This window comes from Bos indicus, chromosome 9, assembly GCF_029378745.1.
Source record: "Bos indicus isolate NIAB-ARS_2022 breed Sahiwal x Tharparkar chromosome 9, NIAB-ARS_B.indTharparkar_mat_pri_1.0, whole genome shotgun sequence".
NCBI classification, from domain to species: domain Eukaryota; kingdom Metazoa; phylum Chordata; class Mammalia; order Artiodactyla; family Bovidae; genus Bos; species Bos indicus.
In genome coordinates this window covers 75,053,200-75,077,730 of record NC_091768.1, presented here as the reverse complement: position 1 = coordinate 75,077,730, position 24,531 = coordinate 75,053,200, and the positions used below count along the sequence as shown (strand labels likewise).

Below are 24,531 nucleotides of genomic sequence, written 5' to 3'. Positions count from 1 at the left end.
TGAGAGCCATGACGGCCATATTGAAAATTATCCTTGAATATGGCCACAGAAAAGCCATTTCATTAAAAGAACAAACATGAAATGGGAATAAGGGGCTGATAATCATCTAGAAAAAGGAGACTAGGAATAACTGCTAAAACGGGATATGAAATTGAGCTCTATCTACACATTTTGGCAGCAAAGGTGAAAAAGGCAAACAATAATCTAAGATACACAAATACAATGAATTTACCAGTTCATCAGGGGAGATAAAGTCTTTTTTTCTAGAACTTGACAATAAGAGAAATATATAATAGACCCCTGTCACAAAAAGCAATATAATGCCAAAAGAGTAGATTTAAGAGAGATAAAAAGTCAATCTTCAGAAGGCTGCTTTAAAAATAAACATCTCAACCCTCAAATAAGACAAAAGCACACTGTTAAACTTTAGTTTCTTAGAGGCATTTCTACTGTGCAGTGGTCTCAAGCTTTGGCGTACATTAGAATAGCTTCCCAGGTAAAGAATCTGCCTGCCAGTGAAAGAGATGCAACAGACGTGGGTTCCATCCCTGAGTCAGGAAGATCCCCTGGAGTAGGAAACAGCAACTCACTCCAGTATTCTTCCTGGAAAATCCCATAGACAGAGAAGCCTGGCAGGTTACAGTCTATGGGGTCGCATAGAGTCAGACATAATTGAACGACTGAACTGAAAACCTGTGGATGGGGAACCCATAGTACAGAAGGTTTATTCTGTATCAATTAACTGGGCTTTCATCCTGTGCACTAACCTGGAGTTCTGAGGAAGTACTTTATTTGCAAGAATTTTTGGTTATCAACTAAAAGGAAATTTAGCATTATTGAAAAAAATCTTTCAAAGGAAGATTTATCTTCTGATCTTGAGGAAAAAGAAGAGGTTAATTTGCCACTAATAAAATGGAAAACACCCCGTGCCATATTTTTACATTTTTATTTAGAATCTAAGTTTCAAATCTGGAAGGCTGATATGTGACGGGAAGACAGTAAGTTGTGAGGAGGACTAAGAAAGAAGACACACTGAACTATCTTTAAAGAAAATCACTGGTCTTACACCTGAAGCATTCTTAACCGAAAGTTTATGGAGCTTCCAGACCTGATTCTCCATAAGTAAGAATCCAGAATTTCTACTTGAACACATTACAAAATTCTATTACTCATTTAAACTATGGTGAATAACAGTATTTTTGTGTTACTTATTTTATTTTAGATTTGTACCCTGGTGAGTTCTAAATGGGTTAGAACAGTTTATAGATAGACCCACAGGGCCAAATAAAGTAAATACAGATTTTAAAATATCTGTTCTAAAGGGAACAAATGGGCAAAATCTTTCAGGTGTCAAAGCTAATCATACATCTGCATAATAAAACTGGGCTCTTTGCTTCACAATAACTATGGAGAAAATGAAAGTATTCTGGGTAATATAGCTTCTGTTTTCTAACAACATTCGCATATGGATGGAAACACTTTTGTACAAGTACACCTAAACAGGATTTTTTTTAGAGTCATTGATTATGTGTCTTGGCAGAATCTAGAAATTATACCCACTATCTTACAATAACCTATAATAGGATACAATCTGCAAAAATACTGAACCACTATGCTATACACCGGAAACTACCACAATGTAAATCAACTAATACATCAGCAACAAAGAAAGAACAAATGAGGAACTAAAAAGTTCTAGCTTAAAGGCAACTAAACTGCATTATAAGTCCTCTGACAAAACCCTTAATGTTTTAAGAGAGGCTTTTTCTGACTCCTGACTCCCGTCTAGGATTTCTGAAGGCTGGCTGCCAAGGCCGACCTTGTTTGACCCTCTCCTCTGAAGGTGAGTGTGCATGTGGACACCATAGCATAGGCTGACCTCCAGGCTCTGCATCGTCTGCCCGGGGATATTCAAGCGGAAAACTATTTCTTACCTTGCAGGCTCCCATTGTTGTACATTTCATCCCTATGTCCTCTAAACTTCCTTTAATCTGAGATCAAAACACCAACCTTTTCAATAAAACTCAGAATGAAAATTATCATTACAGGAAAAATGGTTTGTTAGAATATTTTATATTTGTTTAATGTAAAATTGAAAGAAAAGATTAATCTTTTTCATTATTATTTTTAAAAGCTCTTATCTTCTAGAGCAGTGAAAAATAACCAATAAGGTAAGAGCCCATACAAACATCTGTTTTTTGTTAGTTCAATTTTACTTTGAACAGCGCATTTGATATTTCTAATTTTAAGAGTAAGCACATTAATTAGAAATATGAATTTCTTGATATTATCCTAGCATGTCAATTTCTTTAAAACATGTAAAGAAGCATTCTTGAAAAACAGAATAGAAACTTATTATCTATCAAAAAAGCCTATTAATTTCTGAATTCAGCTACAGCATATACATCATGACATCGTACATGGAATGCTTAAGAGCAACTGTATTAAATATTTTACCATTTTCTATGTGTAAAGTACTGGGCTAAGTTCCACAGTAGACCCAAGGATATTAAAGAAACAAATTCAGTCAATAAGGAGTTTATAATAAAAATTTATCACTGATGGATCAAGTAAGATGTGTTATAAACCATCGTCAATAATAATGATCCTATAAATGCAAATTTTGGAAAACATTATAATAAAAACATCAGACTTTTTATACGTGTGTAATTTATAAATGATTTATATTCCTAGTTTATCAATGTTGTCCATTTTATTAAAATGTTTACACATGCCATTGATAAGGTAATTTATTTCAATTGATTTAATATGGGTGTTAATATAACAAAGACATCCTACAGATCAATTAAAAGGTTTACTTTACTGACAAATTTTCCATTTCTTATTTATCATTATACTCTTTCCTCTCAATTTTGTGTACAATTGTTTTTGCCCTTGGGAAATTTGTTTAATCTATTATAATTATCTGTATGATAATTATATATCTTTAGCAAAAATGGACAAGAGAAATAAGCAGAGGAATGTAAAGAAAATGAAAGAAATCACAAAGAGTCAACTCTAAATTTTAAAAAGCAGCGCAGATAGTATATTGCAATGTATTAAACTACAGACTAAAGAAAACACGTCTTATTTACTCAACCAGCTTCCCAAAGGAAGTGACTGCAGAGAAGAATGTAGTTTATTATGTTAATCAGCATGGGGTTTAAGTAAAGGTAAGAAAGTGTATGCAGGTCAGGAAGCAACAGTTAGAACTGGACATGGAACAACAGACTGGTTCCAAATAGGAAAAGGACTACGTCAAGGCTGTATATTGTCACCCTGCTTATTTAACTTATATGCAGAGTGCATCATGAGAAACGCTGGGCTGGAAGAAGCACAAGCTGGAATCAAGATTGCCGGGAGAAATATCAATAACCTCAGATATGCAGATGACACCACCCTTATGGCAGAAAGTGAAGAGGAACTCAAAAGCCTCTTGATGAAAGTGAAAGAGGAGAGTGAAAAAGTTGGCTTAAAGCTCAACATGCAGAAAATGAAGATCATGGCATCCGGTCCCATCACTTCATGGGAAATAGATGGGGAAACAGTAGAAACAGTGTCAGACTTTCTTTTTTTGGGCTCCAAAATCACTGCAGATGGTGACTGCAGCCAATAAATTAAAAAAAGCTTACTCCTTGGAAGGAAAGTTATGACCAACCTAGATAGTATATTGAAAAGCAGAGACATTACTTTGCCAACAAAGGTCCATCTAGTCAAGGCTATGGTTTTTCCTTAGTGGTCATGTATGGATGTGAGAGTTGGACTGTAAAGAAGGCTGAGCGCCGAAGAATTGATGCTTTTGAACTGTGGTGTTCTTGAGAGTCCCTTGGACTGCAAGGAGATCCAACCAGTCCATTCTGAAGGAGATCAGCCCGGGATTTCTTTGGAAGGAATGATGCTAAAGCTGAAACTCCAGTACTTTGGCCACCTCATGCGAAGAGTTGACTCGTTGGAAAAGACTCTGATGCTGGGAGGGATTGGGGGCAGGAGGAGAAGGGGACAACAGAGGATGAGATGGCTGGATGGCATCACTGACTCGATGGACGTGAGTCTGAGTGAACTCCGGGAGTTGGTGATGGACAGGGAGGCCTGGAGTGCTGCGATTCATGGGGTCGCAAAGAGTCAGACACGACTGAGAGACTGAACTGAAGTGAACTGAAGAAAGTGTTGACTAGTATACTAAAAAAAGGGTCTTTTCATTCATCCACTCATTAATTCATTCAACATTTATTCAGTACCTACATATCAGGGAGTTTATGTAACTTCTGGCAAGGGGCTGGCACTCAAATATTTACTGAAGCAAAAAAAGGGAAAGGAGAGAAGGGAGAGAAGACTTTGGCCAGGACTTGGAAAGGCAGAGATACTTTGCACAAGCAGAAGTGGAGGACAGAGAGGGAAACAGTGGCAAACACATGGAGATAACAAATAATAAAATATAATTGGTATAAAATAGGGAAATTACATAGGATAGTGAGAAGTTAAATCAGATAGCAATACAGATTACATTGAATCTTGAAAGTAAGATTAACAGTTCAGACTATTCTGGAGGTAATAGGCTGCCTCTTGAAAGGTTTCTGAGAGGACATGATGAAGAGGACAATTTAACTATGTTGATTTGTAAATTAAAACTAGTACATAACTAATATGGCAGACAGTTAATGGTCAGAGTCCTTAAAGAGCAGTCACAGGAATGGCTGACCATGTGTTCCAGATGAGAAAGATCTATTAGGAGGCAAATGGAGTATCTTTTATAAGATGAGAAAGATAGCCACAAGAAAAAAAGAGAATATTCTGCTGCAAGAACATGATGTGTCTGTTCATTTATTCCAGTCATTTTTTAAGGTCCCTTAGTAAAGGTATATAATTTTCTTTATCTAGAGTCCTGCACATTTAAAAACTTTTATTTTTCTATGTATCATACATACCACATACACAGTTGTTGCCATGTAAAAGTAATTTTTCTATTTTACTCTTTAACTGATGATTATACATATCCACATGGCATTCATTTTTTATATATTTTATTGCTTTTTATTGAACTCATTATTTTTACTGGGTTTAAAATTGAGGTTCTTAGATTATAACACTTGACAATTGTATGAAGTACAAAGATAAAATTTTCTACCTTTTAAAATTTTTCTACCTTTTATATTCCGTTTTGTTTTCTCCTATTACTAACTGGTGACAATTTTAGAACCATGTTGATTAACAGTAATAATGGTGGCAAATCTCATCTTGTTCTTGCCTTCAATGGGGCCATTGATATATTTAAGGTCAAGGATTAAGAAAAAATCAGATTTGCATAATGCAGAGCTCTGCCAATAAGCAGCACTGAGAAATCAATAGAATGATGGAAAGAGCTTAGAGACCGGTTAGGAGATGATTGCAGTCATCCATGGCAGAGATACTAATAAATGCTTATCTAAGGCAGCAGAGCTAGAAGAGTATGGCCCACATTTCAGAAATATTGCTAAGGAAAAATCCATAAGCTTGATGCCCACTGAATTTTAGGGGTGCAAAGAGAAACAAGAAAACTAGGATGGTTTCCCAGGTCTTGAGTCTGGCTCCAAGGTGCAACATTCAGTTCAGTTCAGTCACTCAGTAGTGTCCGACTCTTTGCGACCCCATGAACTACAGCATGCCAGGCCTCCCTGTCCATCACCAACTCCCGGAGTTCACTCAAACTCATGTCCATCGAGTTGGCAATGCCATCCAGCCAATGCAACATTAGGAATATTGAAAGAAAAGTAATGAAACATCTGTTGAGATCACACAGCAAAAGCAATTGGACAAATAGGTCAAGCATCACTGACATATAATTAAAGGCCAGCTTAGAGAAGAAGGTGTGGGAAAGTAAGAGGACTAACACTTGTATACTGGAGAACATCTGCTTTTGGAAGGATGGTAAGGAAGAAACTGGCATAAGAGATGGAGATATTTAGCAAAGAAGTAAGGAACAACTGGTTAGCATGGTTTACATTAAAGCAACAGGAGGGGAAGATTTTTCTTTTATAAAAATTATATAGCTAAAAAAAGAAAAGTCCGAGAAAAGGCTAACTTGGTTTTCAGAAGCTTTTACTGGTGACCTTTTGGGGCTTAACTTCAATTGAACGATGAAAGGGAGACAGGTACAGGGGCTAAAAAGAGAGTGTTGACTTTGAGAAGTAAAAGCAACAGTTAAGCTACTAATTCTTGATGTCTAATAATAGAAGAGAAACTAAATTTACTGGTAGGAAGGTAAGACAGTGGGGTCAACTGAGTTTTGAAAATAGAGAAAAGAACTGACGAAATCTACAACAAAATCCCACAGTGGATTATTGAGGAAGCAAAGATCTGAATGAAAAAGCCAGTGAGAAAATTAGGAACCTAATGCAAAGGGGGAAGAAACAGAGCTGAACATAAATATTTTGAGGTCATAGAACTGAAAGAAGACATTCATTCTTGTCTGTTTATACAATAAGGTAGGAGGTAAGGACAAATGTTCAGAGTGTTAATGATGTCGCAGAAGGCTGAGGGAAGATATTGTGGAGAATGGGCTGGAAAATCAAAAAGACTTCAGAGGCAAGTTGAGTAGGACCAAGAGCCTAAAAGAATTTTTCTTTTTTTTGAAAAAGTAACTTGCTGGGTGTTGTCAGCATTTTTGCTTGTTTTTTAAGAAGCAATGCACCATAGTCTAGAAAAAGAAAAATGAGTAAGAGAGTGAACGACTGATTCAGGAAGGGAACCCAGAAACAGCAGAGGCTAAGGTGGGAACAATTTCAGAACCTCTCACTGCAAGGGCTGTTCAAGGAGTGCAGGGGCAATAGAAACAGGATTACAGAAGACCCTGCAGAGCTGGGCCAGGGGAAGGCTTTGTGGCTGGGGGAAAACAAGCACTTGTTATACAATTTTAAGTTAAATGTTACACAATTATGAAAGCCTCGAAGAGGCAACAACAGAGCCTAATGCCTGAGAACACTGGGCGCTTCTGGCACCTGTTCTTTTCAACTCTAAAGCCGGTCTATGACGGAAGCACAAAATACCACTTCAGACTAAAGCTGAACAGGACATATATATCCCATCTACTGACAACGCTAGTTGTCTTCTAAAATCTGATTTTCCAATCTCATACTGAGAGTTTTAAAATATTTTATCTACTGTCAACCTTTAAACTTGGTATCTATGATTGTAGGACTAGGGATCTCAATCAAAACATGAGATGAATGTTTTAATGATAGCCTAATATTTGTTGGTTTTTTATTATTTTATTTTAACTGAGACAGAACTGACATGTTAACATCAGTTGCAGGTATACAGCATAATGATTATATATATATATATATATATATATATATATCTTATACATATATATATACTTACACACAGAGAAACAAATCTAACCATCTTTCACTGACACCAAATGAAAATACACAAAATTTCTTCTGCTTTATTTTAAGGAAAAATCTTGTTTCCCTGGTGGTTCAGACAGTAAAGAATCTGCCTGCAATCCCAATGACAGAGCCTGGTGGGCTACAGTCCCTGGGGTCACAAAGAGCTGGCCACATCTGAGCAACTAACACTTTCACTTTCACACTTTATAGTACCTACATGTTCATGGACAGACTAGAAAATTCACTCATTAAAGATTATGACTACCAAGGACTGATATTTTGGAGTCCCGGAAGATAAATGCATACATGTGATAAAATCACAACAATGAAAACCATGTACACAAAATGACTGGAAGAGTATTTACCTTTGGGAAGGAGACAGGGGGTGAGATTTGGAAGGAAGCATGACTAGGCTTTTTGAGATGCTGGTAGTGTGTTCCATACTTAACCTAACTGGTTGTTACACAAGTGTAGTTACTTCTTGGTAACTTACTGAATTACACACTTAAAATACGTGTGTTTTCCAATGTATGTATTACACTTCAAATAAAAATTCCTGGAAAAAGGCTGAAAAGAAATAAGTTAATATGGTATAATACAGATTCTTTCTAGAGTGGCAAAATCATGGATAATCTTTATTCTTTCTTCTAAATATTTCTCAATTTCATCAAAGGAAAAACTATATATTTATTAAACACACAGATGAGGTATCTTGGAATGAACTAGTAATGTCTGCTTTTTAAAAGAGAAATAACTATCTTCCAAATGCATAATGACACATAAACCTATACCCAGCTTATAAATACTAAACTAAATATCAATGAGCAGAATTGATACTGAAGAGACAAAGTCAGGGATTCTAAAAATACATTAATACAGAAAATTCAATTATACCAATGGACATATATTACAGGTCTAGAATCATTAGCCTGAAAAGAGAAAAAAGGTTTCCAATTTAGAAATAATAAGGGTAAGAGAGAAAAGAGAAAATGCCAGGACTATACAAATCAAGATCAGAGGGAAAAAATTCTAAGAAAAATGTTCTGAACTAAAAGATGATTTCAGCCTGGTTAACAAGAGGGCATGGAGTATTTCTTAGCAATTATCCTTAAAGAATGACCCCAGACACTTATTTGTCAAGTTTTAAACTTTTAAAGACAAGACCTTACACTCAGTCAGAAAGAAAGGAGGTTATAATACAAGAATGTCTTTGGATCTCATTTTTCAGATCTCTAAGAAGGGAGAAGCTAAAAAGAAAATTATAAATACAAGAAAAATCTCTTTTAAGACAGGGAATATATTAAAGCACGGAAGCCCAAAAGTACGTCAGCAAAGTCTCGTAGCTGTTAGAATCAACACAAGAGATGACAAGTTTTTGAAAGAAGATTGAAAGGTACTCTCTAAGAGGTGAGAGAAAACTACTTTCTAAGAGAATAAACTATGAACAAAGAGTGAAATTAAATTAACACGCAATCAGTAATCTTGAATACATATATATGAGAATAAAGGATAAATATATGTTAAAAATAACTTAAACTACCAACAAAAGGTTAATGTGGTAGATTTTAAATGGTTACCAATTCTTTGCACCTACTTCCAACAAGAGGTGGAGTCTCTCTGTCACTCTGAATCTGACCTGGCCTTGTAACTTGCTTTGCAACAGAAGGAATGCTGTGTGACTTTGAAGTCTAGTCCTGAAGACACCTTGCTATCAGCCTCCTGGAAATCTACAACTGCTAGGTAAAGAAGCCTGGGCTCATCTGGAGACACCTGGCTCAGAAGAAAACCAGTGCTATACTCTATGTATCTGTGTGAAGCCATCTCAGATCACACAGCCCTGGTTAAATCACTAGATGACTGGAGTCACGTAAGTGACCCCAGGTGAGATCACAGAATTAATTGTAAGCAAAGAAAATTGTTGTTTAAACTACTAGCTTGTAAGGAAGTTTGTTATATAGCAAAAGATAACTGAGATAAGATAAGTGAGAGAAAGACAGGGAGGTGAACTAAGAACTTGATGCTTATTTCCCCTAGAAGGGAGTTTAACGTTATTTGGTAAAACTATACATTAATAATATAAATAAAACAAATGCCTGCATTACAATGTGATGATTTTAGATATGCTCTTTTTAAAAAAAATGTTGGTTTTAAAAAAACTTAGTTTGAAAGTAAAGTTTAAAGTCCAAGACAGAATATAAATAAAGGGAAAGAGATAAATTTACAGGGAGAAGAAAAGTATAATCACTGAAAATGTTAAATCATATGAAACATCTAGCAATTTATTCTGAATCTTTCCATCTTTCCATCTCTAGTCATACCTATGGTTTGTTCTCCCACAATAGCCAGAACGATCTTTAAAAACACAAATCCCTGGACAGCCATGTGCAGTAAGAATGAAACCAGACCACTATCTTACACCATAAACAAAAATGAAAATGGATTAAAGATTTGAATGTAAGACCTGAAACTATAAAACTCCTAGAAGAAAACATAGGCAGTAAGCTCCTTGACACTGGTCCTAGTAATAATTTTTGGGCTCTAACTCCAAAAGCAAAGGCAATAAAAGCGGGGAAAAAAAAAATCAAGTGGGACTACATCAGACTAAAGATTTTGCCCAGTGAAGGAAATCATCAAAAAAGAAGATAACCTACTGAGTGGGAGACTATGTTTGCAAGCCATATATCTGATAAGAGGTTACTACTCAAAATATGTAAAGAACTTGTATAACTTAGCACCAAAAACAAATAATCTGATTAAAAAATGGGCAGGAGAAGTGAATAGACATTTTCCAAAGAAGCCATACAGATGGCCAACAGGTATAATACATGAAATGGTGCTCAACCTCACTATCTATCAGGGAAATACAAATCAAAACCACAATAAGGTATCACCTCACACCTATGAGAACGGCTCTTAACAAAAAGACAAGAAATAATTAGTGTTGGCGAGGATGTGGAGAAAAGTGAACCTCTATATACTGTTGGTGGGAATGCAAATTGGTACAGCCACAATGGGGAAAAAAATGAAGATTCCTCAAAAAATTAAAAATAGAACTACTATATGATGCAGGAATTACACTTCTCGGTATTTATCTGACGAAAGTGAAAACACCAGTTTGACATTTGGCACTCTCCAAGACCTGGCTGAGGAGCTGCCGTGCCTCACGGATGCATATGTACTGCCTCAGACCACAGGCTGGGGATTGTAGAGATGGGTCAACAGAAATATACGAGAAGGAAAATATCTAATTTAGGGTCCCTTTTTGGGTATTGTCATGGTTCAATAGGCACATTGCAACATTTTTATAAACTGGGATAGCAAACAGGTATGATTATTTTATTAAAAACAGCTTCTGTGATAAATGTTTTTCTCAGAAAAGGAACCAGTATATTTAAAACACATTGTATTTACATTAAGGATCATACCATTTCACTCATCACTATTTCAACTAAGTCATTTTCAAAGCTATTCTAATGCTAATGAGAATATTTTAATGTACAATGAGAATATTTTAAACTCAGAATTATGTCTTGAACTTCTAAAATAAAAATAAACCCGTGTATTCATTTAAATTTAAGCACACCGTAATGAGAAACAGAATTTGCTTTGTGTTTAACTTCTAAAAGTTCTCATAAATGCATAACTTCTTAGTCATACAGTAGAATTTCCACATATTGTTTCAGTAACAGGATGGTATTTTCACATAGCCTGCATTATTAAAGTATCTTATCACTCAACGTAGTCAAGTGTTTCTGATCTGAGTTTACAATTTCCAAAACTGAAACTGCTTTATTAAAAACCTGAAGAATATTTTAAAAAGTCCTCAAGAAAACAAAAAGGGGAAAATATGAGGTTTGGTAACTAAAACAGTAGCCACTCTCCTCTACTTTGTTCCCCATGCGGAGCCTCTCTTCCGACCTGGGAGGAGGTGAGGGACACAGTCCTGAGAGGGAAATGGCAGCCCTTAATCTCGACTGCTCAGCGGGCAGCTGAATCCAGGACCACACACGCTTGACTTCCATCCTCCTCTGGGGCCAATCCTTCCGCACTCCATTCTTCTCCTGTTACCCTTTCCATTGGCAGAGTCTACAAGTTAGGCACAATAATCTGGGGGAAGTTTCCTTTTCCTCTCAGCAAAGTTAACCCTTCGAGAGGAGAAAAGTATGTCAAGTTTCTGGATACCTCTTCTTCCCTAGTATTTCAAACGCTCAAGTTTACACAGCGGAAAAAGGTCAGGTTTCTTAAGTAAATGTACTTTACCTTGCCCTAAAGGCAGGAATTTTGTTCATAAAAGCAATGCATGCCACACGTAGAGCTATTTGTAAACTGTATGGGTAGGAAAAAATATGAGGAGATTGATCCATTACCTGAGTAGGACTCTGAAGACTTAAATCTAAACCACAAGTAAATTCTGTATGATGTTCCACTGTTTCAAGAAGAGGGTCAGGCTTTGAAAAGTTCCAGAATCTGTGAATATAAAGAAAAAGAAATAATTTAAATATTAAAACTACAAAAAAACTTTACGAAAAAACAGATATTAAACATAGCAAAGATTTTATCAAAACAGGCTCAACCAAACATAAATGCAGAGCCCCATTGCTAATCTACATAAAAATCTAATAAAGAAAAAAATGTGTTTTCCAGTGTATATAAAAAGACAAAACCCAAATGGAATTATTAATCAATGTACTTCTGTAGAAGTTTATTGTATTCCCATTAGTATACTTTATAGGCCAGAAGTAAAACTGTCCAAGGACATTTGAGATGAGACACACTAGGCTTTTTTAGCAATTCTAAAAGCATTCATGGCTGTAAAATAAGGATATTGGATTACATGAACTCTTAACATTTTGTGTTTTTAAATACTACTTCATTTCTCAACAAGTGACATGAACAGATTGTAGGTTTAATTTACATTTCAACAGCAATTCAAAGTCTTTAAAAAGAATCTGTTCTCTTATGAAAATCTCTGTAATTCTGAAATTATCTTTTTTCTGAGGCAGGGCCTTTCTTATAGATTCCACATCAATGTAATTTCTAGAGGCAAGAAAAACTGAAATATGTTTTCCTCGGCCAAAATTAAATATTCTATTTATCCTCTATAGACTGGAAGTGGTAATATTTATCATAATATATCTCTGATTTCTACTATACAGAGAAGAATTTTGTCCTGTTCTCAATGCACAAAATAGTACTTTATGTCTGAAGCTTTATTTGCTCATCATCTTCATTATTTGACTCTATACACACCACAAAAATGGCATATTCAGAATCACAGAGTCATACTAATTCAGCTTGCCTAATCATCTACAACATGGGACACACTGAAGGTTTAGCAGATCTCTTTGAAAGAGAGTAAATACACAGAACCAACAGTCAGTTTGTTTAACCTGGTGGTATTATTTCCCTAATAAATACAGAGTTGGTCTTATTAAGTTTGAAAAGGACTGTTGCTATGGAGAATCCACTGTGGGGTACCACAGAGACAATGAATAAACAGCCCATTTATCAGATCACTGAAATCTACACAATATTTAAGGAGAGTCATTTTACTTTTGAAAAATATCTTGTCTAAACAAATGAGGGTACAGGCTGTGGTCTTTCTAAGAAATTATAATAGCAGTCTCTGATGTTTTTGAGTATTTGTTCATTTGGATCTAGAGACAGAATTGTACTGAAATCTAATTTTCCAGATCTTGATAATGTTTATAACCAAAAGTAAATATATAATTGTATAATTTCCTTCATGAAACATGGTTATTCACTGATTTGCATTATTTGAGTCAATAATCAAATGATTTTGTACATACACACTTTGTTCCAAAAAATATTAAAATGGTTTTTAAAATATGCATTTAATACGGCAAAAAATGTATAAGTTAAAGGAAAAGTAGGGGTAGGAAATTCAATTCAAACCTGTAATGAGACTGGTAAAAAAATATATATATTCATGACGTTGTATATACTTGACAGGAAGGACCTTGGAATGCTAAGCCTTTCAGCAGTCAAAGCAGAATAGGAGACAAGACCAGGCCCTGAATTCATAGTGTCTACATCCAAATTGCTCTTGGAAATTTCAGAAGGAAATTCATCCTTGGGAATTCACATTACCTAATCCTATACTTGGGTAATGAAGGCATTCTCAACATTCCTTAAGGAAACACAGAGATGTTTCATGGGTTATTCCTCATGAGTCAACAGCATCATACCAAACGGTGGTTTAGCAGAATCCTTCTACGGGAAGGTCATTTAATCCAGGTAACAGCTCTCTGACTTCATTTGAGATTTATATTTATTTTCAATAGAATGAATTAAATACAAACCAGAAAAATGGTTTTAGAATTTTTTTAAAGATAACAGGAAAAGGAGTACGTCAAGGCTGCATATTGTCACCCTGCGTATTTAACTTATATGCAGAGTATATCTTGAGAAACGCTGGGCTGGAGGAAGCACAAGCTGGAATCAAGATTGCTGGGAGAAGTATCAATAACCTCAGATATGCAGATGACACCACCCTTATGGCAGAAAGTGAAGAACTAAAGAGCCTCTTGACAAAAGTGAAAGAAGAGAGTGAAAAAGTTGGCTTAAAGCTCAACATTCAGAAAACTAAGATCATGGCTTCTGGTCCCATCACTTCATGGGAAATAGATGGGGAAACAGTGGAAACAGTGGCTGACTTTATTTTTCTGGGCTCCAAAATCACTGCAGATGGTGACTGCAGCCATGAAATTAAAAGACGCTTACTCCTTGGAAGAAAAGTTACAACCAACATAGATAGCATATTAAGAAGCAGAGACGTTACTTTGTCAACAAAGGTCTGTCTAGTCAAGGCTATGGTTTTTCCAGTAGTCATGGACGGATGTGAGAGTTGGACTGTAAAGAAAGCCGAGCGCCGAAGAATTAATGCTTTTGAATTGTGGTTTTGGAGAAGACTCTTGAGAGTCCTTAGGACTGCAAGGAGATCCAACCGTCCATCCTAAAGGAGATCAGTCCTGGGTGTTCATTGGAAGGACTGACGTTAAAGCTGAAACTCCAGTACTTTAGCCATCTGATGTGAAGAGCTGACTCATTAGAAAAGACCCTGATGCTGGGAAAGATTGAGGGCAGGAGGAGAAGGGGACGACAGAGGATGAGATGGTTGGATGGCATCACTGACTCAATGGACATGGGTTTGGGTAGACTCCGGGAGTTGGTGATGGACAGGGAGGCCTGGCATGCTGCGGTTCACGGGGTCACAAAGAGTCAGACATGACTGAGCGACTGAACTGAACGTGGATTTGTTTATACTCTCCTGACAAGTTTCTGGAAAACAATTTTTATTGTTCTTTTGTTATTTTAAGCCAGTTAAAGGATAAGGCAGCACTGAGGACAAGACAGGTGGCCTTAAGAAAATTTGGTTACTAATAAGGGCACGTGTGTGAAATCATCCAACTTTAGCTTGAACAAGTGCGATAGAGAAAGTCACACATGCAGGAGGGCTGAAATTCTACTCAAAAAGTCAGTTTGAATTTGCTCTAATACACAGTTTAATGGGCGGTCATGGCCCCACCCAGTTCCACACCACAGATTCATACCATCCTAATTTTAACATAGGAGAAACTATCAAGTATTACTGTGCATTTTGCAAAACCCTCATGAAACAAATGCATGCTAACACTCTACGGTTATTATTTGGTGAAAGGTGGGCTAGTCTAGTGAATGTCATAATAGCAATATTGACTATTACACCATTTCACAGCTCCAATGTAATTATGAAATTATGTAACATATAAAGTGTATATTACAGTGCAAAAACAATGAGACATTCATTCCTAGCAGAATGGCTGACTAGGTGCCTAGACCAATACTCTTGCTGGAAAAAAAACCCAAATCCTACATAATACAGAAAAACAAACAAACACCAGAAAAACTTCATAAAAGCATCAGCAAGGAACACTCAGGTAAAAACCATGACAACACTGAAACCCAGAAATGGATGTGGAACAATGAAGCCAGTTTTTGCCTTGAGAGGATCTGCTAAATAGAGAGAACCAAGCTTCAGATTGAATTAATATTAATAATTTTCACCTAATTAAAATGTCTTAACAAAAACATCAAGTTGAATACAGTAAACTGCATAAGCTAAATCAGTTGAGAAAACCAAAAGTGGAACAATGTGACTATACACTGTAATTTGTTTCTTAATCGCAAATGGCTCTTTCAATAAATAACAGAAAGAAATGTATTTTTCTTCATTCCCACCCTCCAATGGCAACCACTGTTAACAGTTTGATATGTATACACTGCCAGAATTCTTCTGTCTCCATTCATGTTGCAACAGGAAGGGGTGAACTCTAAGGAGGAGGTGAGCTTTTTTCCAGGTTTTCTTGCAATTGATGGAGGGAGTGGGCAAGTGCTCTTCCTGCAGTCTTCCTCTGGACTTTAGGGCTCCAGATCATGCCAGTAAAATTGGCTCCTTTTAATTGGGAGAAGTCAGGCCACATGTATCATTAAGTGGTCAAGTAAGACATATTATTTTAAGTGAAATGTTTGTTTTGGTCTAGCACATATACTACTTGGTGCCTTTTTGTCTCTTTGCTGATGAAATCACTGACTCATGGGAAGTAAATATACTGGAAAGGCCTCCAACAATTAAAAATATTACAGAACTGTAGGAACATTTTTCATTTAAACTGGAGATGGAAAAAGAAAAATTCATCATAGTACAATGTCTGGGTTGAGTTTCTTTTCGCCTCTGACTCTACAATTCATGAACATAGCAAACATGTAGTACTGTGTCTAAACAAAACATCAAAATTATTTCAAAAATTAAGTCGAAATTACTTTTTACTTTATTTACATGTAATTTGAAATCTCTATACTAATGCTTTTGAAATTTAGCTTATAGGTGAGCTCAGCAGGTTTAAAATATTTTTCAAAGTTCTTTATTTTCCTTTTCTGTTTTCAACTTTAGAGTTATTAACTCTTTGTCTTTCCTAACTTCAAAAAAAAAGATGGGGAAATGTTTTGGCAACTTTTCAATGTCTTAGATGTACATTAGTTTTAATTAATTAGTAATTAGTTAATTATGAAGCCTTTGTTTTCAAACTGCTCGTAATTTAATTTTTTAGGGATCAGAAGACCACTCATGGTCTTCTCGTGTTTTTAAAATTTTAAGCAAACTGCACCATTATAAGTCCCTCTGTTTGCACTGTTTGGGTCTAAAAGACTCTAGAGTGATGAGCAAAAATGTCACAACATCTTCTTTTCTCATTATTTAATTACTTATTTATTCAACAATTTGTAAGTCCTGGAATATGCCAGGGACAAGCACGAGAAGCAAGAGAGCTGACCTCAGACTTCCTGCAGCTCATTGTCCAGTGGGATAGACTGACATTAAAAAAAAAAAATGACAATAACACAAATGTAATTGCAATTGACAAGTACCCTCAAAAGACAATGAAGAAGGATGTAAGAATGAACTTAGGAGTAAAGTGACCCTGAGCTGAAATCTGAAGGTTGAGGAGATAGCCAGGTGGAAAGCAGAAAAAGCAGCTTGGATTTAAGGTGCTACAAGCGATGATGAAGAAAGGCCGGGAGGATGGAAATAAATCTAGGCAGAATTAACAGGACAGAAGAAATCAAGACTGACTCCCACGTTTCTGGCTTCCAGCATAATACTTACAATGCTTCCACTATACATTTATTTACAGATCTATTGTCCTCTAGTGGGGCTTCCCCGGCACCTCAGCTGGTAAAGAACCCGTCTGCAATGCAGGAGACCCCAGTTCAATTCCTGGGTCGGGAAGATCCCCTGCAGAAGGGACAGGCTAACTCCAGTGTTCTTGGGCTTCCCTGGTAGCTCAAATGGTCAAGAATCTGCCTGTAATGTGGGAGACCTGGGTTCGATCCCTGGGTTGGGAAGATCCCCTGGACGAGGGAATGGCAACCCTCTCCAGTATTCTTGTCTGGAGAATCCCCATGGACAAAGGAGCCTGGCAGGCTACAGTCCATGGAGTCACAAAGAGTCAGATGTGACTAAGCACAGCACATTTTCCTCTAGTAGCCTCCTTGAATTCAGGGACAGTATCCTATTTGTATCTCTTGCATGTATAAAAATGTCTGTCTGACACATGGACACCCGAAGAATGTTTCATGAATGGATGAATAAAAAAATTAAGTGAGGATATAAAGCACAAGATAGAGAAATAACAAGGGCCAATCTCACAAATAATGTAACATTTAAATCACCTTTAGACCTGGTTCCCAAATGATGGACCAAAAGCTCCTTATACCAGACATTCAAAAAATACACACTTCCCAGCTTTGCTGAGGAATTTTTTCCTGAAAATTCTGAGTACATCAGAAATGAACCTAGAAAGCTTTCCCCAGGAAATAATGTTGCTCAACCAACTAGGTTTGGGAATCACCATCCAAAGCAGAACTTCTTAAGCTTATTTCAAGATACCAATGTGACAAATTCCCATTAGAAACAGCAGCGATCTTAGGCGGAAAGGAGGCCGTAGGGCAGTGGTTCTCAACCCTGACTACTGGAATCATTTGAGAAACTTAATTCATCTGAGGTGCAGCTCAGGCACTGGAAGGTGCAAACATTCTCCAGGTGATTATAATGCACAGCACAGATTGAGAACCTCACGACCTCATGAGAACTGTTATTTTGAGAAATATTCCCTTTATATTGAAGCTAGCTCAAGACTGTTTGTTTCACACTTGCACACATGCACACACGCATGCAAGCACGTGCACACACACACAAACACAGGATCTAACAGTGGAGAAAGAAAAGGGACGCTACTGAATTTTGTTTTAAGATGAAAACAGATGAATAATTACTGGTTTTTATTCTCTGTATTGTCTTCCTCTATTTCTTTGCATTCTCTATACAGTTCAATCTATTAGGTCAAACCTCTAAGAATTCAATTTTAGAACATTTAGTGCTGGCACATTCTAGACTAGGGTAACAGGACAGACCTCAAGGGTGAATTATTTATCCCCGAGTTCTCAGGGAACAGAGTAAACTTCTAACAGCGGACAGGTAGTACCCCGTTGTTCAAAATAAAGACTTACTATGCATGCAAATAACTAACAGGAGAAAACACTGAGATTCTCTCTCTATAACCCTGTTCTTAAAAATGATAATTGCACAGATTAGAGTCCATTACTTCTGCAAAGTTCATGACAAAGAGCAGATGCTTCCTGATGCACCTCCTCAACCCTTCACCTCAGAGGCAATCACTTTAAATTCTTTTAGCTGTTTCTCTGATATTTTATTCCATATTTCTAAATAATACACAGAAATCACTGATTATTTTCATTTTTAGATTTTTATCTTTTGACTTCCTACTACAGAAGATGAGGCAAAGCAACATCTACATTAGATGTTGTATAAACATACACAACAAAATCCAGTCAGTTGCCTTCCTGACACTGCACAACAGAATTTTTAAATTATAATGCAAATTAACTGACAAAAATCCATAAATTTTCTGTTGGAACTAATCAGCACAATTCAAAGTTCAAAGCGGTGACTTTTACTGCATTAAGCTAAGGCTTAACATTCCTCACTCCTTTTAGATCTATTTCTTCATGCACTTGCATTAGGTTATGAATTAGACATGGATTTGGTGATTCTTACAGAAAAATGTTAGTAATAAATAATTCTGGAAAATGTTCTGCAGTTATGAATCAAGGTACTTAAAATTTGAAGTCTTACAAGTTTTTTTTCCTAATTAATATGGTGTTTCATTTTATAGGAAATTATTTTCATTGTTTCACCCAGCATTTAACTAGCAAATTTATGCTTCACTTCATCAAAAGATCTTTCCAGTATGACAATAATTACCTTAAGAATTTTCTAATTTAAACAAGTCAAATGGAAAAAATCTTTGGGAACATACTAACAAACTCGAGAGATACTGGTTTATACCTACAAATATCTTAACCATTAGGTATATAAAGTTTAAAGAGAAATAACAGTAAAGTGCATATTACAATTAACTGTAGAAAAAGACAAAAATATATTTCTGTAACTTCAGTTAACAATCAGGATACCAATAAAAGATTTCAAACTTGTTCAATAGTAAAATTTTGCAATCAAGTCATTAGTGACTAAGCACACACACATGTTAAACACAACAGCAAGTTTTCTCTTTGATAAATATCATTTTTTTATCACATTATGACTTTCTACTTTAAATTCAGTTTTATGAATTACTACTTAAAACACAAAGTGAAAACCTAATTTATATACAACTGCTTGCAGGCTCTTAAGGTCAGAGTGACCAAAGGATATCATAAATTTTCATATAATTTAAATTCACTTGTATTTATAAACAATTATGTTAGTATATCCACGCCCCAGGTGCCAGGGACAAAATGAAGAAAGAGATGAGTCCTACCCTGTAATCAGACTACATGCTTTACTAACACAAAATATATTCAGTACTAAAATATCCTTGCAAGAATTAAAGAAACTTGTGAATGCATATATTCTCATTATTAAAAAAGTAAACCAGAGATGACTACATTAAGGTGCTTTCTTAATACCAGGGATGAAGTTTAGTGAACCTTTGTCACAAAGCAAAAAATGTGATGAGTGATGAGAGTTACAAACGTATTTATACCTAAGATCTCTGAAAGGCACGGAACATTCAACAACTCTGATCATTTTAAGAATCTGTTCCGACAAACTAACAATTAGCATCCTATGGTTAGCCACACAATTTCTTGTGGTTGGAGGAACAAATGTAGAGGAACTAAAAGCAACTGTCTGAAAAAGATGAAGTAAAATGATCATGTGAAGCTGCACAGGCGTTCACGTTCAGCTCCTCACATTTCTCATCTATTTACTTTGACTGACCTTTTTTTTTTTGTGAGTAAGGGACTGGGTAAAGTTGAAATGAAAGGTTTGTGAGACAGAGTACATATTCAGCTATACTATCTGTTTGCTTTGGCTGACCTTTTTTTTATGGGGAAGGGGAAGAAAGAGAAGTATCTGCTCGTGGAAATCTCTGTGCTAATAATCATAAGGATCAAAAAAAAAAAAGCCTGTCATGCACACCAAAGTTAAGACACTTACTGTATGAAGGCAAATCCCCGGCGAGTAAATGTGACAAAGATAAAAGGTATTTCTGTGTCTGCTGCTTTGTTAGGCTTTTAAATTTACTACAATTCACCTAAAGGCCGTTTTCATGCTTATGCAACATAATAAAGCTATTTATCTTATTTTACAATTAAACATTATAATTATCACATTTATTAGAAGGTATTGATAATAAGAAACATTTTCAGAATTTTATTTTACACGATCAAACACTGTTTATTTTTCTCTCAAATGTTTTTATTTTGAATTACCAACTCACAGAAAAAGTCAAATAATATATATTGAACATCCATATACTGGTGAATACGTCGAGATTCACCAGTTCTTAAGATTTTGCCACATTTGCTTTTTCTCCCTCTACACATACGCATATAAAATAATCTCTGCTGAACTATCTAAAAATAAACTACAGACATCATGAGGGCTTCCCTGATAGCTCAGTTGGTAAAGAATCTGCCTGCAATGTAGGAGACCCTGGATCAATTCCTGAGTCAGAAAGATCCACTGCAGAAGGGACAGGCTACCCACTCCAGTATTCTGGCCTGGAGAATTCCATGGACTGTATAGTTAGTCCATGGGGTTGCAAAGAGATGGACACAACTGAGCGACTTTCACAGACATCAGGATTTGAGTGTTTCTGTGATTCTGCTAGTTTTTAGCAATTTTGATCAGAAATAAAAGAACCCTGGGCTTACAAGAAATTTTCAGGTATCAAGTAATATAAAAAGACTGGAAATAGAAGGTCTAGGCTCAAGTTTGGGTCTATTACTTGCCACCTATGTGACATCAGTCAGTCTTTCCATCTGCGTCAACTGTCTTCTGGATAAATGGGCACACCCTCACAGTAGTAGTGTTGTGTGAAAATATTTAAAATGTAAGAACAGATACTGATGTGGAAGGATTTTTGGCATATAAAGACTTAGCTACTCTTGGCCCTACCCCACTAAAAATCGGAGCACTTTTGACACTGGAAGAAGGGGAGTCAATTCATAACTGTAAGGACTGTCAGGACCACTGTAGGACCTTATGCATGGTCACTGCCAACCAAATGCCGGTAATGTCGCCCACCACTGCCACACAATCAATTATGTCCCCACTAAGAATTAATAAAGGTGTAACTTCAGAGTGCAAATATAACTAGGAAAACATACACAGTAAGCCTCAGGCCCTATTACCTCCATGGGAGGGTAAGAATGTTCTTCTGAAAGCCTAGGGAGACAATATGAAAGTTCTAGAAATCTAAGATGCACTGCAGGGAAAAAATATTCTGCCCAGCGGGCAGAAAGCCACTGAAAAGAAAGGAGGTAGAGAATGCTTGAGTAAAAGTTAATCTGGTGTATACCTTTCCTTTTCAGACATTTTGCAATGAAACGGAATATACACTGGGTTGGCCAACCCGGTAATTACAGAAGTTTTAAAAAGTCAACAATTATTAAGACAGCAATCGTGGAGGTCTCGGGCCAGCCCCAGTGGAGTGTACTGGCTTGTGAGAGCTGGTGTGCATGTCTCTTCTTGACCCCAAGTTTATCGACATCGTATCATACTGGTAGCTTGACCCTGCCTTGTGGGGAGTACTTACACACTGAACTCCTACTTCAAACACTACAAATCAGGCTCCCCCTGCTCACCTAGAGAGCTGGTTGTTAAACATCTATCACCACACCACTGGTCAGCCCTCCCTACGTTCTATGTTGAATAATAAATTGTTAATAAATTCAAATGCTGTCATTACCAGGTCTACACAAAAGAGAAGCACAGATAAAAAATACTATAAAAATACTATTACCTTGTGTATATATATATTTAGAACTCAAGGCTAAAACTCTGTATTTCAAAGTTATGTACCAGAGAACATATTGACAAGTTTCACACTGTTTCACTGCAAACCGAACTCCAAGGATGCAGACAGAGGACCACCAAAGGTCAGGTTGAGGCTGACTGTGTGGGCGTAAAACAAAGATTATTACCTTACCCTTGAAGACTAGACCAGGAATCGGCCTCAACCCCAAACAGATGCTCTCTGTCATCATCCATTCAACACTAATAATGACTACAGTAGCAAAAACTTATGCAGTGTCTGCTATGTGCCAGCATTTGTGTGTATCACTCACTTAATCCTCACAACCATCTTAACATAGTAAGTACTATCACTATCTCCAGTTTACAGATGTTCACACTTACACAGGAAGTAAAGAACAATCTGGCTCCATAGTCTGTGGTCCTAACTCCTATGTTACCTGGGAACGTGCCAACCCACAGTTAGTCTATTCAAGATATAGTTCAGTTCAGTCCAGTTCAGTCGGTCAGTCGTGTCCGACTCTTTGCGACCCCATGAATCGCAGCACGCCAGGCCTCCCTGTCCATCACCAACTCCCGGAGTTCACTGAGACTCACGTCTATCGAGTCAGTGATGCCATCCAGCCATCTCATCCTCTGTCGTCCCCTTCTCCTCCTGCCCCCAATCCCTCCCAGCATCAGAGTCTTTTCCAATGAGTCAACTCTTCGCATGATGTGGCCAAAGTACTGAAGTTTCAGCTTTAGCATCATTCCCTCCAAAGAAATCCCAGGGCTGATCTCCTTCAGAATGGACTGGTTGGATCTCCTTGCAGTCCAAGGGACTCTCAAGAGTCTTCTCCAACACCACAGTTCAAAAGCATCAATTCTTTGGCGCTCAGGCTTCTTCACAGTCCAACTCTCACATCCATACATGACCACAGGAAAAACCATAGCCTTGACTAGATGGACCTTTGTTGACAAAGTAATGTCTCTGCTTTTCAATATACTATCTAGGTTGGTCATAACTTTCCTTCCAAGAAGTAAGCGTCTTTTAATTTCATGGCTACAGTCACCATCTGCAGTGATTTTGGAGCCCCAAAAAAGAAAGTCTGACACTGTTTCCACTGTTTCCCCATCTATTTCCCATGAAGTGATGGGACCGGATGCCATGATCTTCATTTTCTGAATGTTGAGCTTTAAGCCAACTTTTTCACTCTCCTCTTTCACTTTCATCAAGAGGCTTTTGAGTTCCTCTTCACTTTCTGCCATAAGGGTGGTGTCATCTGCATATCTGAGGTTATTGATATTTCTCCCGGCAATCTTGATTCCAGCTTGTGTTTCTTCCAGTTCAGCGTTTCTCATGATGTACTCTGCATAGAAGTTAAATAAGCAGGGTGATAATATACAGCCTTGACGTACTCCTTTTCCTATTTGGAACCAGTCTGTTGTTCCATGTCCAGTTCTAACTGTTGCTTCCTGACCTGCATACAGATTTCTCAAGAGGCAGGTCAGGTGGTCTGGTATTCCCATCTCTTTCAGAATTTTCCACAGTTTATTGTGATCCACACAGTCAAAGGCTTTGGCATAGTCAATAAAGCAGAAATAGATGTTTTTCTGGAACTCTCTTGCTTTTTCCATGATCCAGCGGATGTTGGCAATTTGATCTCTGGTTCCTCTGCCTTTTCTAAAACCAGCTTGAACATCAGGAAGTTCACAGTTCATGTATTGCTGAAGCCTGGCTTGGAGAATTTTGAGCATTACTTTACTAGCATGTGATATAAGTGCAATTGTGCAGTAGTTTGAGCATTCTTTGGCATTGCCTTTCTTTGTGATTGGAATGAAAACTGGCCTATTCAAATATATCTTTCACTATCCCACTTCTGTTTTTGTGACTACCTATCTGCCACTATGCCAACACAACTGACAAGCTTCAGGTTCCTTTGTGAGCTTCTATTTCTCTTTAAGTCTTTGCTTTTATCATTTTCTCAGCAAGATAGTCCAAGCTGTTTATTACAATAGCTAGCAGATAACAGCCATTCTGTAAAATATGCCTAAATTTTAAAAGCACAGCTGTACCATTTTATATCCAAAAAGGAGCTGAACAGTTCAGTTGGAAACATTAAAATTGCTGGTATGGGCAAACAGTTTCATATAAGCTGTGGATAAGTACAGTTTGAAAACACTGGAATTAAAATTCACTTCAAATTTTTCTTGCAAAAAGAATCTAAGTCCAAAAAAGTCTAAAAAAAAAAACCCTTCTGTTTGCTTTATTGTTATCAAAGT

At 36.8% G+C, this 24,531-nt stretch overlaps 1 protein-coding gene across 1 annotated transcript in view; it reads right to left on the bottom strand.

Annotated features, from left to right (window-relative positions):
- The window catches only part of PEX7 (peroxisomal biogenesis factor 7), a 78,824-nt gene that overhangs the window by 8,329 nt on the left and 45,964 nt on the right, over positions 1-24,531 (bottom strand). Inside the window, exon 9 of the mRNA XM_019967492.2 lies at positions 11,738-11,837. Coding sequence (XP_019823051.1) covers positions 11,738-11,837 — 100 coding nt within the window. The remainder of the gene's footprint in view (positions 1-11,737; positions 11,838-24,531) is intronic.